Source organism: Alosa sapidissima, chromosome 4 (assembly GCF_018492685.1).
Source record: "Alosa sapidissima isolate fAloSap1 chromosome 4, fAloSap1.pri, whole genome shotgun sequence".
Classification (NCBI taxonomy): Eukaryota; Metazoa; Chordata; class Actinopteri; order Clupeiformes; family Clupeidae; genus Alosa; species Alosa sapidissima.
Genome location: NC_055960.1, coordinates 22,768,815 through 22,785,496, shown reverse-complemented (window position 1 = coordinate 22,785,496; position 16,682 = coordinate 22,768,815). Strand labels below are relative to the sequence as shown.

The window sequence follows — 16,682 nt, the reverse complement described above, 5'->3', positions numbered from 1 at the left end:
TGAGCCTATAGTGCTTCCAAAATCACTCCCTATCAACATACACCTGCTAATGTTGAATTTAATTCAATTCAATTTAAAATTGAACATTTTCTCAAATAAAAATATATTATAAATAGGCTGAGCCACCTTTTCCAAAATTAGCAGGTGTATTATGTTGATATAGGGAGGCCCTAGATATGAGGAGTGATTTTGGAAGCATTTAGCAGTGATTCAATAACAGTAAAGCTATGTAAGGGATAATGGAAGACACGGTGGTCTGTTCACAGAAGTTAATGCACGGTCGAGGTTGTAAAACGGCCCCGACGCGAAGCGGCGTCGTAGTGCATTAACTTCTGTGAACAGACCACTGTGGAGTCCATTATCCCGCTTATTCCACTGTTGCCACTTGCGTTGTGTTCATTTCCTGTTACAATTTAAACGTTTTAATCGCTAAAACTGTCTTGTTTGTAGAACTAATTTATTCCGACACATATCAACTAATTTCTCAACTCACAGGACAAACTGCCGTTACTAGTTCTAAATGGATGGTTGCTAAGGCCAAAGGCCAGTCGTTAGTTCTATCTCTCCCGTTGTCAAGCGGGCGTATCCCAAGATTCTGATGAACTATAGCTTTGAAACATCGCTTTTACTTAGCCTGCTGTCATCCATCTAGCTAAAAGCCACCTCCGTCATATGCTACAATGTTGCAATGTTCTGAACTTCTGCATTTTACAGCTCGGATGCAACGTGACAGTTAATTTAAACTTCACAACGAGTTCGGCGAATTAATATACAAGTGTGATACGGCCAAAAAAATGGATCTACTTCATAGGTGTGCAGATAACATACGGTTAATGGTCGTTCTAAATTACATATGACAATGGGAAATTCAACCAAGCAGTGGAATAATTGGGGGCCAAGCAGCGAAGCTGCGAGGACCTCATTGTGTTTCTACATTTTCCTATTATTATTATTATATGCAATGGGAGTCATGTCGGCAACTCGAACCCTCTAGCGCCACCAACAGGCCAAAGTTGGAAGTGCGTTCATGCACGTAAGTTTTGACCTGTTGGTCCGATTTTCAAAAGTCAGGTATTGTTGGAATCCTTGGACCAAGCCGAGTTCAACGCACCCTATGACGTCATTTTCCGCCATGATGGATTTTCCGCCATCAAAAACACTTAAAATGTATCAGGGGTCACATACTTTCTCTGATTCCCACCAAATTTGACACAGATCATCTTCAGACCAAGCCTCACAAAATCACTTTTTGTCTTCGGAAGTATTACCGTTCGCCCGTAAAAGCCAATCAAAATTTGCGGCGAAGCCACCAAACAGGAAGTGAGCTCATATCTCAGCAACCCTTGCATGTATCAAAACTAAACTTGGTACATTGACTCATGACCCCATCAGGAGGACCCTCAAGAAATCTGGTGACCTTTGACCTCTAGGGGGCGCTGTAATACACAAACATGCCTTTTGGCCTGTAGCTGCTGCGGTGCTTGCAAATTGGTTTGGAGTCCCTAGGTCACATGACTTGGGAGGTATTGGAAAAAAGGAAATAATTCCTTGTGGGAAATAATGTATTTTCTTTCAAATATTCATATAAAATACAGTGCATACAGTGACCATAAAAAGAGGTGTGTCTGATGAGTCCCATATAGGATAACTATTCTGCATTGGTTTGGAGTCACTAGGTCATATGGCTTGGGAGGTATTGAAAAAAAGGAGCCTGTTTCTTATATGAAATAATGTATTTTCTTTAAAAAAATCATATAAAATACAGCATGCACATAGTCACTATAAAAAGAGGTGTATCTTATGAGTCCCATATAGGATAACTATTCTGCATTGGTTTGGAGTCACTAGGTCACATGATGTCAAAGCTATTGACAAAAAAGACTATGAAGGTAATTCAGAAGGTAGTTTATAGACGGTCCCTAAGTAGGTCGACTGGGAGCAAGTAGACAGGTCATCTGTTTGTACATTGTCTGCAAGCACGGGGTGAAACCGGCCGCATTAAAAAAAAAAAAGAATATCTGTCCAATATCCGAATATTTCTTTTTCGCATGCCCAAATTTCCGTCAATGATTCCCGGGACACTGAAAGACCGGGGTACACGAAACTTGGTGGGCATGTAACCCCACATGGATAGCATGGAACCATCGTTTTGATCTGTAGCCCCCCCGCTGGACTGGACCCCCCGAAAGGAGGGTAGGGCAGACACAGTTTTCTGTGAATATCTCGAAAACCGTAGGGTTTAGGAGGACCATTTGTTTTTGTATGTTGATCTCAAGGGGCCATGTCAACCCATTCCATAACCACTCATTTCATGTATAGCGCCACCTAGTTAAACACAAAAAAGTAAAAATGAGGTGTTGTAATTGAAGGTATCTGTGACCTAACATAGTCAAAACTGCACGAAATTGGAAGTGTAGGATCATTATGACACCCTCTGTATGCACGCCAAGTTTTGTGGAATTACGTTCATGGGGGGCCACACAATAAATTAATTTATGTTACTATACACCAACTGGCCTGTAGGTGGCCGGAGACAGTTTTCTGTGAATATCTCGAGAACCGTAGGGCCTAGGAGGTCCACCTTTTTTATGTATGTTGGTCTTAAGGGGGCATGTCAACCCATCCCATTACCACTTATTTCATGTATAGCGCCACCTAGTTAAAAATTAAAAAGCAAAAAATTAGGTGTTTTCATCACAATATCTCTGGCTGACAAGGTCAAAACTGCACGAAATTAAAAGTGTAGGATCATTATGACACCCTCCGAATGCATGCCAAGTTATATGTACTTTCGTTCATGGGGGGCCTTACAATAAAATAATTTATGTGTACATTTAGTGACGTACACCAACAAGGATTCCCGGGACACTGAAAGACCGGGGTACACAAAACTTGGTGGGCATGTACCCCCACATGGATAGCATGGAACCGTCATTCTTCGTTTTGATCTGTAGCCCCCCCCCCCCCCCCGCTGGACTGGACCCCCCGAAAGGAGGGTAGGGCAGACACAGTTCTCTGTGAATATCTTGAGAACTGTAGGGCCTAGGATGACCAATTTCTTCCGTATGTTTGCCTCCAGGGGTCATGTTAACCCATTCCATGTGCACACATGTGCATAAACAGATACACACGCACACACATACATTTACAGTAATCATACGTATGACACATACTCACACAGTAGACATATGTACGCATGCATGCACATGCACAAACACCCATACGCAGGCAAACACACAAGCACGCACATACACACACACACACACACCCACACACATAAACATAAATTTGTACACGCACACATGCACACAATTCAAGAATTTTTCCCGTCATCTACTCCCTGAATTTTTGGTCATTGATACCCGGGACACCGAACCACCGGGGTACATGAAATTTGGTGGGTATGTAGCCCCACTAGACTTTTACGGAAAAATTTCATTTCGTCCCCGGGAACCACCACCCCCCCCCCCATGCTGGGCCCCCTGAACCGCAAAAAAAACAACCGTTTTTCCTAAATAACTACCTGAACCGTGGCACTGAGGATGAAGAATCTTTTATGGTATGTTGGTCTCAAGGGCCCACATCAACCTGGCTCATAATCACTCATTTGTGATTTGCACCCCCACCCCCCGGTAAAAAATGAAAATGCAATATTATTCTGCTTTAATCGCCCCTATCTTCAGTTAAGATGTTCAGAACTGCACCAAATTTTATGTGTATGATTGACCTGGCATTCTCTGGGGGTATGCCAAGTTTCGTAGAATTTCATCCATGGGGGGGTCTAAAAAAATTAGGTTATGTGTACATTTAGTGACTGTACACTCATTGGCCTGTAAATGGCGGTGCACACATATACACATGCACACACACAGGCACCCACATACTATCGGTATTAGAACGGCCGATACATAATTACAAATTCAGTAGGATTAAAAGAAAGCCAAAATAAATATTCATCATCATCATCATGGCTGCATTTTCAGTATTGGCGAGAAGTAGTCGTTTGTCCACTAGATGGCGCATCGTTGCAGTGAGACGTAATTTTGTTGGAAGTTAAAAGTGGGTTGGAAAAAACAATGGACGCTTCCTACAAGGACTGTAATTTACCGCAGCGAACATCTAATAAGGATAGGACGATGTTCACATGAAGTGTAATTCCCATTTCTTCTTGAAGCCGAAATAAATCTGAGGATGTTTATCGGACATGCTTGGTTTTTACTGCAGGTACGTTAATCTTGTAATATCAATAAGGACCTAGGTAATGTTACCGTTAGCGTTGGTTGAGTGATGGAGGCATTTGATTGATTGCATTTGTAGAAAACTATAAATGCGGTTATACCAAGCAAATTGATAGCAGCACTGTTTGTATCTTTCGACTGTCATTTATTGCACATGCTACAAAATCATTCTGTGCAATGGAAGATTTACCAACGTTACACCGGTCTGATACAGTTTTGCCTATACATGCGTGAGACTGAGACGCCTGTTTATTTTGTTTTAAGTGCGTGCAGGGTGTGAGAGGGGAATCGATGTGCTTTGATTACAGCTTGGTAGTTGTAGTCTGTGAAATTAAAAAGCACGTGTGTGTGAAGTATCCAAACAATGACACCTTCATTTCATTATGGCTGCTTTAGCAAAACACCTTAAGCTACTGTGTAGTGGGTCCCATTTAGAAGTGGCTACTTCATTCGCGCTTTCCTTGACTCATGGAGCTGCGTGAATGTTATTACAACTTTTCGCCACGATATGACCGTTTAAGTCCGCTTGATACTGTAAGGCGTAAGCCATTGGTTTCCAAAGGAGGTTTTTTTTGTGTCGCCAGCATAGCCTATTGACAATTTATGTTGTAAATAGGCCTACCTTATAATCCTACCTGTAGCTTAGGGAAGCTAACAGCTTTCTATTAGGATCTAGTTTAGGATCTAATAGCCAGAGCGTGTATATCTCAATCGGAAAATTAAACAATATCGGGTGCCTATGGACTAGGCTGGGTGAACCCAGCCTGATCTGCCCGCTATTTATTTTTTGATTTCTTAAAAGATTGAGCTTGGTCTGATGAAAGCCAGACTAGCCATGGACCTCAGTTAAACAATGCAAGGGAACATGAATCAGCCTATATTTGCTCGAACAATAACGGACAAAAGCTCTTCAACTTTGGCCCGTTAAAATGTGTATGAACAGTCTAATGACGCATTTCATCAAGGCCCATTTGGACATGTCAGTTATTTGCACCACTGGTTAGATGTAAAACAGCATTTCGTTTCAGACTAGGCTACTGTTACTTAATTTGTGCATTAACAATAACGTTTCAGACTACTGTTACTTAATTTGTGCATTGACAATAAAGTATTACATGAACTAAAGATGACACAAATCTTATGTAGAAGAAGAAACATTCACAAAAAATCCATCCATCCAAAAATGACCTTTGTTTTTGATAGCTGTTGAAAACGGCATGGAACTGACAGAGATGTTTTTGTTTATAAATACATAAAAAATAAATAAATAAATAACATTATGCTGATACCTTTTGCTTTTCCCAAATACAATGTAGCCTACAGGTGTAAGTGACCTTTCATCAATCCAGTTGCAATGGATGAACTGTGATGAACTGCCCTACTTGTGATTGTTTAGAGATTTTAAAGGTTTTATAACAATGCTACATCTTCTTTGGCTATTCTACAATCTATTCAATCTATATACCTTTTCAGCACCAGTAGGCTACTTTCTGTGCAGCCGCACACACACACTCAGGCATGCCAAACAAGCATACACAAAAGTTTCAAGAGTGGGGGATGGAGTAAAATATGGAGACAAATTGAAGTGTGATTTATTTTCGCGGAACGGATGTACAGGACTGAGCGGCGGTCATATTTTGTACCGCTATGCGGTACATCTAGTTTTTCTTTCTCCTAGTCCTTTATGGGGGAAAACACTATATTTGGTAACGTCCGTAGACATCCAAAATGGGGTGGGATGATTGTATTGGGAGCACTGAGGTGTCAAATGAACACTGTAAAAATGGTTACATTCTGGCGCTCAGAGTTCAGGTAGGATTTTGCTTAGGGCCTAATGGAGGTCTGAACCGGTGTTACATGGCAACTGGCACCCATGTTAACTGGCTGCATTGGTGACGTTTCACGAGTGATGACGTTTCTTTGACAGATGTGGCTGCTTGCAGATTTGTCACTTTCTGATGGAAACTGGAGACGAACAAATACAAATATGCATGACATATTTAAATGTCAACATTGTCTGTAGGCCTACGCTACATGCACTGGACCATGAATATGCCACCAAAACAATAAATACCTAAATAGCCTTATAATAACTCCACGTGGGTATCGAACCTGCATCGTAAATGAAACCTCTTACATGATAACCATTCATCTATGTACTTGCGCCACAAACCAGCTGACAAGTCATAGTGAAATTTACTTGACTTAGTCTATACAATTAGAAGTAAGCTGGTGATTGTAGCAAGTTAACACGGCTGATAGTGTTGTCTTGCTACAGCAGTTGCCCAAGCCAGTAGGTCTTCAAAGTATCATGGTTAAGTTTTCAAACATTTCACTGACTGCTGGTCAGGCTCTCTGTGGCCACCTAGTCTATCTGTAGCCTAAATTGAGGAAGCGTTGCTGGTCTAAAAATGAATAAATAATAAAAAAAACGTGTGATAGGGAGGATTGAACCCATGTCGATTGCGTGATAAAGCAATATATAGGCATGAACCTGTTGCGCCACAGGAGAAGCACCAACATAAGAATTGGGAAGTAAAGTATCAAAAAAACATCAAACCCATGTTTACGTGTCAGCAACATTAACGTTAATAGCCTATAAGTTTTGACTCTCCCTGTGCGCAATTTTTGTGTAAAATATGGACACGTTATAGACTTCTCCTGCCCATTGCTTTGTGCGTTTCAATGCCTGTGTTTCATGAACTGAATTCTTAAAAGAATAGGCTGGACAAAAGGATACACATTTAGGCAACACATTTTTATTTGATTTATTTGCTGACGTTCATGTTCATGTGCCTCTACAGACACTTCAGGTAGGGGCAGTGCTGTCCTATTGCGTCCAGAGGGAATTTGAAACACAACCGATTATCCCGCCCCTCGGACTGAGCACTGCGAATGGTGAGTGCCCAGACCGTACATTTTAATGTGGGTCTGGCTCGTCAGGCTAGCATTTTGGGGATGGCCAAAATTAGTCGGGTAGTATTAGTATTAGTAGTCGGGTCATAATGTGAGGTTCTGTGACCATCCTCTGGCAACAATGTTTTGATGATTGATTTGACCTCTATGGACCCTTTAGAAAAGATTTAGCCCCCATGTCCCTCCCAATAATCCCGGCATTTTTTGCTAGAGAGCCAAATTCAAAATGGCGCCCGGCGCCATCTCTAAAAAATAACTTTTGATCTGGATGACCTAGAATCATGTATGAAGGCACTTTTTCATACAAATCAACCATGAGATTTCAAATCTGACATAATTTTAATCATCAAACATTTGACATTGAAATTCAAGAAGACCGGCATTCAGTAGAGTGAAAATAGCCAGATGGCCAGCTGGAGGGACTGCCCCCTTAGGGCCTGCCGTCCTGCCCTGAACCATTCTTCGTCAGGCCCCTCACCAGAGACCAGTTTGTCATCGGAGGCCCTACCAGGAGCACAAGGCTCCAGACAACATAGCTCTCGGGTCATAGGGACACACAAACCCCTCCACCACGGTAAGGTGACGGTTCCTGGAGAGGTTTTTTTGGTTGTTTTTGTTTTTAATGCACATCGGAGGTACCACCTGCTGCATTATGTGGAGAGGTAGTTATCGTCACCAATAACGGCAACACCCGAAACAACACAAAACACGTATCAGTCTGAATCAGAGCAGTCTGAATCACTGCTCTCTGAATCATCGGATTCAGATGACTCCACCCTCCTCTATACAACATCATCCTCCTCCTCATCCTCCTCTCTCTCAACTTCCTCGTCCTCTTCAACCGGCCCTGGTGCAGGTAGGTGTGTGGGGAGAGCAGGCCGAGTGTGGCGGACAGGACGACAGCGACCACCCACCAACTCCCAACCATGTCCAAGTGGCGACGGGTGGTCCTTCAGTGTGGGGTGGCGCACTAGATACGCCAAGTAGTTGGCACGGAGGCAGTGTTGGCGTAAGCTGTCTGCATCTGGAAGGAGACGGATAAAAGACTTTCTCTTCATGGTCTTCCACTTGGAAGCACGGGCTTCAGCCATGGTGCTACTCTTCTTGTCTCCATAGATCACCTGTCTCGTGAACGCAAACAGCTCTTGTACTACCTCCTCTTCAAGGTGAAGGCTGTCTCCACACCGGGAGAGTTGCTGCCGTGCCACAGAGCTCTTTGCCACCTTCTCATACACTGATGATTTTCCTTTTCCATAGAACCCTGAGTTGGCATCACAGCCTGTAAAACAGTGTAGCTGCACAATGCAGTCTGCCATCTCTTCTGTCAACAGGTCACGACAGAGGACTGTCTTTGTTTCTCTTTATGCATAGCATGCCAGGAAGCTGCCGTGAGATGACTGATGCTGCGACGTAGACATCGGTATCAGCTGCATCAATAACAACAGGGCCACTATAACCTGACTGCCGTAGACCATCATAAACAGTGAAAAGGATGGTGTCAGCTTCAGACTGCTCAATGGTGTAGTCTTCCATCAGTTGTTGGGTTGACAGGTTCATGCATATGGGGCCAACAGAGTAGACAATCTCTACCTTCACTCTCTGTGCCAGGTCAGTCAGGTGGCTGCATATTAATTTTTTGCAACCGTTTCTTGTTGCTGCTAGCGTTTTGAAAGCCTTGGCAGATGGGAAGGTGTCATCCAATTTCATGTATATGTTTGGTACATGTGCATTACCCTGTATGCGCAGGTCTCGCTCGTCATCTTTTGTTGAGTATGTTGTATCGTAGGGATCATTGACACAGATGATGCGGTGAGCATGAGAATGGCGAGCAAGGATGATGGATGACACCTTTTGGACATAGCCCAACCACTTGTATGGGGTGCCGTCCTGTGTCTGCTGATCTTCTGCAGATGGAGTTGCCATCCTCCAGATCATGTCCATGTCAATTAGAGCAACATAGAGTTCTTTAATCGCAATAGATTGGAGGGAGAGCTTCTGGATGAGCTTGCTCTTCTGCATCTTCCTGTATGTGCCTGTGAGAAGTTGAACTTTCCCCCTTCTCCCTATATCGGACTTTAAAGACGTTTCGGTGCACTCTTGAAATGCGAGAGAGGGAGAGACTCCACTCGGTTGCACACACACATACAGTACATGCACCCATACGCACACAGTCACCCGCCACATCTCCCTGGCGTATAAACGATGTTGTGTGTTTGTTTGAAGTATTGTTTCATGTTGTGTAAAGTGTGTTTGGTGTATAGTTTTGTCTAATCGTTAGTGTCGGGAGTTTTGCCGCCAGTTTGGCGTTCATTCATGCGTCAGACCAAATGTTTGGTCTGCCGCGATTTTTCTTTAGTTTTGCCTTTAGTTCTGTCTTTCTTTGTTCCCGGTAACTTAAACACATAGTGTGGTACCCACTGTCATTCCATTTACCATTTGCATTCACTGTACAACGCCTGTAAACCGGTTAACATTCACCATACTCACAACACTTCCTGGTGCTTCGGCTTCCCAGCCACTGTCCCATTGCGGAAGCGCGCTTCGCGTTGGGACAGTGCTTTTACCAACATCCCACAGGGGGAGGGAGTGGGGCATTATGATAGAGGGGTGTTTGCCTTGTCTGTTTGTCGTCTTGTTGTTATTATTATGTATGTGGGGAATATTGGTTATGGTAATTAACCTGTATTTTCATAGTAATATGCACCATTGTCATTGTGTATATATTTGTAATAGGTAGTTATTTTGTTATAATAGTGAATGTCCAGTGAAAGTGTTTACCTAGTTGAGTGGTTTGAGCCAATATCCCCATTTGGGCTAATTTAGGCCAATTGGTAGGCTTATTTAAGAGGGGTAGCTCAGTTCCCCTGGAGAGCAAAGAGAGAGCAGCTCTCCTGTTGTGAGGTAGAGACTTACTGTAGCTTTATGCTCTGCAATTGTTGATAATTGGAATACTGAACTGGAATACGGAACTTATTTTTGTTTTGTTTGTTTGAAAGTGTTTTTTTGTTAAATAATAGCCGATTGCTATTCCTGCAAGTTTTTCTTTTGGTTATTTAATAAATAGAAATTGCACGCTGAAAACCTCTCCTGCACCTCCTTTTCCACCTACAACCCCAAGCTCACATCCCAATTGGTGGGCTGGCTGCCTCGGTCGCTCACATTTGGTGGCAGCGGTGGGATGTGTAGCGCCGCCTGAGAAACTGGATAAGAGAGGTGGAAAACGAGGACGAGGTGGAAAACGTGGACGGGGTGTCAAACCAAGCCATACTTGGCAGAGGATGGCGTTCCGGCGGCTAGTACGAGCTGGCCAGGGGGAGCTCCCACAGGGGGAGGAGGAGACGCTAGAGGCAGCATTAGGAGCAACAGTGTCTGGGCAGCCAGATGAAGAGGTGCCAGCAGAGACTGACCTGGCCGGATTGTATGCGCTGTTGCAGAAATCCTTGAAGTCCCATGAGCGAGAGTTTTTTAAGCAGGAACAGCGCTGGCGAAGTGTGCAGGTCCAGTTAAACCAGCTCCGCGATGACTTTGATGAAAGCCGTCAGCCACAAGCGCCACTGCCTGCTCAGCCACAAGCGCCACTGCCTTCTCAGCCACAAGCGCCACTGCCTTCTCAGCCACAAGCGCCACTGCCTTCTCAGCCACAAGCGCCACTGCCTGCTCAGCCACCAGCGCCACCGCCGCAGCTACCAGCGCCATCGCCGCCGCAACCAGCACCACTGCCTGCTCAGCCGCCAGCTTCACCGGCACCGCCAGCAAATCCAGCCGCTCCAGTAGCATGGTCGCGTGCTGCTGTGCCCAAGTTTGAAGAAGGGGAAGATATCGAGCAGTATCTAACTACGTTTGAACGGCTTGCGACTGCCTACCGGTGGCCAGGGGAGGACTGGGCCGTGTACTTAGTGCCGTACCTGAGTGGCAAAGCCCGCAGTGCTTATGTGGCCATGGACATGAATGACTCAATGGATTATCACAAGGTAAAAGAGGCAATCCTGGGAAAGTACGAAATAAATGAAGAAGTCTACCGGAGAAGGTTTCGGGAGCCAGATGCCAGGCCTGGGGAGTCCCCCAAAGAACTGTACCAGCGTCTGAAGGATTTATTTCGTAAATGGATTAGACCGGAGGACAAGACGGTTGAAGAAATAGGAGAAGCCCTCATCTTGGAACAGTTTTTTCGTACTCTGTCTCCTGATGTCAGAGTGTGGGTGAAAGAGCACAACCCACGGACTGGCCAGCAGGCTGCAGAACTGGTGGAGAACTTTGTCGCTGCCCGCAGAGGTCCAAAGAACTTCCGAAGTGAGACCAGTTCCAGGCCCCTGACCCGTGGTAGGTCAGATGGGTTTAGTGGCGGGGGTGGTCCTAGACCGAGTGAACGAGGTAGGATGGGGGATAAAAGTTCTTACATGCCCCCTAGACATGCCACTTTCCCCAAAGAACGCCCACCAGAGCGCTCACGTGTCATATGTCACCATTGTGGCCAAGAAGGTCACATTAAGCCTGACTGCCCTGCGAGAAAGCCCATAGGTAGTAGCCACTGTTGTCTCCCAGGGTGCGAGGAGCAAGAACAGGGGGTTATGGGTAGGTTACAGACTGTCCCAGTGCTAGTGAGTGGTAAGGTGGCGAGGGCTCTGATTGATACAGGGAGCTCTCAAACCTTAGTTCAGCCCCACTTAGTGGACAAAAAGGACTGTATATCTGGTAGAACCCTAAAAGTAATTTGTGTCAATGGGGATGAACATGAATACCCCGTGGCCAAAGTATATGTGGAAGTGCATGGTCAGACCTATAGACTAACTGTTGGAATTGTGGAGAGACTAAGTCATCCAGTAGTCTTAGGACAGGATATTTTGGTACTGCCAGAGTTGGTGCAAGCCAATAAGCCTGTCAATGTGGTAGTCACTAGGTCTCGGACAAAAGCTCAGACAGAAGAGCCCCTAGAACCAGGTTCCCTGAGAGAGATGCCCTTTTTTGGAAGTGAGGTAGTACCCCCTCCCAAGCTAAAGACTAGGAAAAGTCACAGGCAAAGGCGAAGGGAGAGACTAGTGGGGACACTTCAGAATGAACAGGATGGGGAGGACATTCAAATAGGGGGTGGAGCTTGGGAAGACATTACTGAGGACATGGAACAGCTACAGAACCAGGACCCTACATTGCAGGAGGCCTATGGCAAAGTTAGCAGTGTGGATGGTGTGGCAACGGGTGTTCCAGCTAGCCTGTCTGGAGAAAGCTATGTGTTGCGAGATGGCTTATTGTACCACCAGTCAGAGGGGAATATGCCAGAGCAGCTAGTGGTGCCTACGGTGCTGAGAGAACGAGTGCTGTCCCTGGGTCATAGCATCCCCTGGGCAGGACATCTCAGTACTGCCAAAACTTTCGAGAGGGTTGCTGCCAGGTTCTATTGGCCAGGAATGTATAAAGAGATCCAAGACCTTTGTAAATCCTGTCCTGTGTGCCAGCTGACTAGTAAGCGGAAGACTAGTCCATTTCCCCTCCAGCCCCTTCCCATTATTGAAGTCCCCTTTACACGGATAGGAATGGATATTGTTGGGCCACTCGAGAGAACCCAGAGAGGGCACCGGTATATCTTAGTAGTGTGTGATTACGCTACCCGTTATCCAGAGGCCTTTCCCCTTCGTAAAGTGACAGCTACCACCATCTCCCAAGCTATCCTACAGCTGTTCTCTAGGGTAGGGATACCCCAAGAGATCATCACTGACCAGGGAACAGCCTTTGTAGCCAAAAAGATGAGACAGGTCTATAGTTTACTGGGGATTAAGGGGATCAGGACCACACCCTATCATCCCCAGACTGATGGTCTGGTTGAGCGATACAATCAGACACTCAAGGGTATGCTCCGAAAGTATGTGTCTGCCAATGGGAAAGACTGGGACCGCTGGCTGCCATATTTGCTGTTTGCATACCGTGAGGTGCCCCAAGCTTCCACTGGCTTTGCCCCATTTGAACTGCTTTATGGAAGACCAGTGAGAGGGCCCTTGGATTTACTAAAAGAAGCCTGGGAGGGGCCAAAAGCACCCCAGACCAACAGTATCCTTTCCCATGTCCTTCAAATGAGGGAGAAAATGGAGGAGATGACGGAGCTGGTCCGGAACAACATGGAACAGGTGCAACATCGCCAGAAGGTCTGGTATGACAAGACTGCCAGACAACGGACTCTCGAGCCGGGGCAGAAGGTCCTTTTGCTCCTTCCCACGTCGGAGAACAAGTTGCTTGCACAGTGGCAGGGGCCGTTCACTGTTACCCGCAAGATGGGCCCTGCCACATATGAAATCAACATGCCAGGCCGGAGGAGGACAAAGCAGGTGTTCCACGTCAACCTGTTGAAGGAGTGGCGAGAGCGGGTCACCCAAGGTAGCCTGCAGCTCCTGGTGCAAACTGTTGGAGAGGAAGACAGTGACAGTACAGAGCAGTTTTTTCCAGCTACTCAACCACCCGCCGCTCTTGACCTGGCGCACCTCACTCCACAACAGCAGAGGGAGCTAGCGGCCATCATTCCCTCAGGACTGTGCCAAGACAAACCGGGTTTCACCACGGTGGTGGAGCACTCCATCCCACTGAAGGACACCACTCCGGTGCGGCAAAGGATGTATCGAATCCCTGAGTGTCTACTGCCTCTGCTTAAAGAAGAGGTGGAGGAGATGCTGTCCCTAGGGGTCATCGAGAGGTCCTATAGTGAGTGGAGCAATCCAGTCGTCCTGGTGCCTAAAAAGGATGGGACGATCAGATTCTGCATTGATTTCCGCAAGGTAAATTCCCAGTCCCATTTTGATGCCTACCCCATGCCACGGCTAGAGGATCTAATTGAACGGCTGGGTAAGGCCAGCTTTATTACCACCCTTGATTTGTGCAAGGGTTACTGGCAGGTGCCCCTCGCTAAGCAGGACAGACCCTACACGGCTTTCAGAACTCCGCAAGGGTTGTTCCACTTCATGGTTATGCCATTTGGCCTGCAGGGGGCGCCAGCCACATTCCAGAGACTCATGGACTGTGTTCTTGAAGGTACCGAATCCTTCGCCGCAGCATATTTGGATGACATTGTAATTTATAGTACCAGCTGGACGGACCACCTACGCCATCTCTCCGATGTGCTGCAGCGCATCCAAAGAGCTGGACTTACAGTGCATCCAAAGAAATGTGACTTTGCCAAAGCAGAGGTCCGTTACCTGGGCCATGTGCTGGGTAGGGGGCTGATTAGGCCCCAGACCGACAAGGTACAAGCCATACGGGACTGTCCCCAGCCGCAGACTAAAAAGGAGGTACGGTCCTTCCTGGGTCTGGCGGGCTGGTACCGCAGGTTTGTGCCAGACTTTGCCTCTCGCGCTGCACCCCTTTCGGACCTAACTCGGAAATCCGGGTCTGGTCAACTGCAGTGGGGGGCAGAGCAGGAGAGGGCCTTTAATGACCTGAAGGGGGCTCTGTGTCAGGGCCCAGTCTTGCAGAGCCCAGACTTTGACCAGCCGTTCACAGTCCAGACTGACGCCTCTGGCATTGGACTGGGGGCGGTTTTGCTCCAAGGGGAAGGATCGGACCAGCGGCCTGTGGCTTACATTAGCCGCAAACTGTTCCCCCGTGAAACACGGTATGCTGCTGTTGAACTGGAATGTTTGGCCATTAAATGGGCCCTAGACACTTTCAAATATTACTTGCTCGGCAGAGACTTTTTGCTACAAACTGACCACCAGGCTCTTCAGTGGCTTGGCCGGATGAAAGACTCTAACGCCAGGATTACCAGATGGTTCCTGGCTCTGCAGCCATACAGGTTCCAGGTTGAGTATCGGCCTGGAAAGCAAAATGTGGTTGCGGATTTCTTGTCTCGCCACCCTGGTGGTGAGACTTCAGAGGTGGAGGGAAATGTGAGAAGTTGAACTTTCCCCCTTCTCCCTATATCGGACTTTAAAGACGTTTCGGTGCACTCTTGAAATGCGAGAGAGGGAGAGACTCCACTCGGTTGCACACACACATACAGTACATGCACCCATACGCACACAGTCACCCGCCACATCTCCCTGGCGTATAAACGATGTTGTGTGTTTGTTTGAAGTATTGTTTCATGTTGTGTAAAGTGTGTTTGGTGTATAGTTTTGTCTAATCGTTAGTGTCGGGAGTTTTGCCGCCAGTTTGGCGTTCATTCATGCGTCAGACCAAATGTTTGGTCTGCCGCGATTTTTCTTTAGTTTTGCCTTTAGTTCTGTCTTTCTTTGTTCCCGGTAACTTAAACACATAGTGTGGTACCCACTGTCATTCCATTTACCATTTGCATTCACTGTACAACGCCTGTAAACCGGTTAACATTCACCATACTCACAACACTTCCTGGTGCTTCGGCTTCCCAGCCACTGTCCCATTGCGGAAGCGCGCTTCGCGTTGGGACAGTGCTTTTACCAACATCCCACAGGGGGAGGGAGTGGGGCATTATGATAGAGGGGTGTTTGCCTTGTCTGTTTGTCGTCTTGTTGTTATTATTATGTATGTGGGGAATATTGGTTATGGTAATTAACCTGTATTTTCATAGTAATATGCACCATTGTCATTGTGTATATATTTGTAATAGGTAGTTATTTTGTTATAATAGTGAATGTCCAGTGAAAGTGTTTACCTAGTTGAGTGGTTTGAGCCAATATCCCCATTTGGGCTAATTTAGGCCAATTGGTAGGCTTATTTAAGAGGGGTAGCTCAGTTCCCCTGGAGAGCAAAGAGAGAGCAGCTCTCCTGTTGTGAGGTAGAGACTTACTGTAGCTTTATGCTCTGCAATTGTTGATAATTGGAATACTGAACTGGAATACGGAACTTATTTTTGTTTTGTTTGTTTGAAAGTGTTTTTTTGTTAAATAATAGCCGATTGCTATTCCTGCAAGTTTTTCTTTTGGTTATTTAATAAATAGAAATTGCACGCTGAAAACCTCTCCTGCACCTCCTTTTCCACCTACAACCCCAAGCTCACATCCCAATTGGTGGGCTGGCTGCCTCGGTCGCTCACAGTGCCATTGGGGTTGAATAAGGCCACACATTCCTCAACAACACTGTGTTCTAGCAGCTCGGGGAGCTTCACAAGTTGACTGTCTTCAACCAGGTTGATCACTGCTTTGAGAGCACTTCTTTCCATTTCAGCAGCTCTTGCCTTGAGTTCGTCGCCGGGCTTCTCTATGCAAGAATGCTTGGAAAATGTCAAGCGTTTGCTCAAATTGACCGGTGCATGGAGGAATTTATTCTTGCTGAACACCCGGTCCTGCAAGAACATGTTTAACTTTTCCTCTCCGGCAGAATGGGCGGATTTCAGTCTGCGGATTTAAGTCTGCAACAAGCTCATTAGAGGCAGGCATGGCTGACTGTAGGGTGCAAAGTGTGGGCGAGGCCAGATTAAATGGGAATGAGTCAACTCAAAAGAATGACTGAGGCAACAAGCAGCAGCACTAAACAAGCATCATGTGCTAACCTTGTGGGCATGTCAAGGCAGTTAAGTCCTGCTGACATGAATCAAGAAAACTGGGTATGATGTGCACAACATAAAATGAACAA

At 46.1% G+C, this 16,682-nt stretch overlaps 1 protein-coding gene across 1 annotated transcript; it reads left to right on the top strand.

Moving 5' to 3' along the window:
* The first annotated feature begins 11,405 nt into the window (after positions 1-11,405).
* Positions 11,406-15,569, top strand: LOC121707019. The gene is made up of 2 exons (XM_042089222.1): positions 11,406-11,478; positions 11,526-15,569. Exon 2 carries the CDS (start codon positions 11,531-11,533, stop codon positions 15,029-15,031), a length of 3,501 nt encoding a protein of 1,166 aa, XP_041945156.1. The 5' UTR covers positions 11,406-11,478; positions 11,526-11,530; the 3' UTR covers positions 15,032-15,569.
* Positions 15,570-16,682: the final 1,113 nt, after the last annotated feature.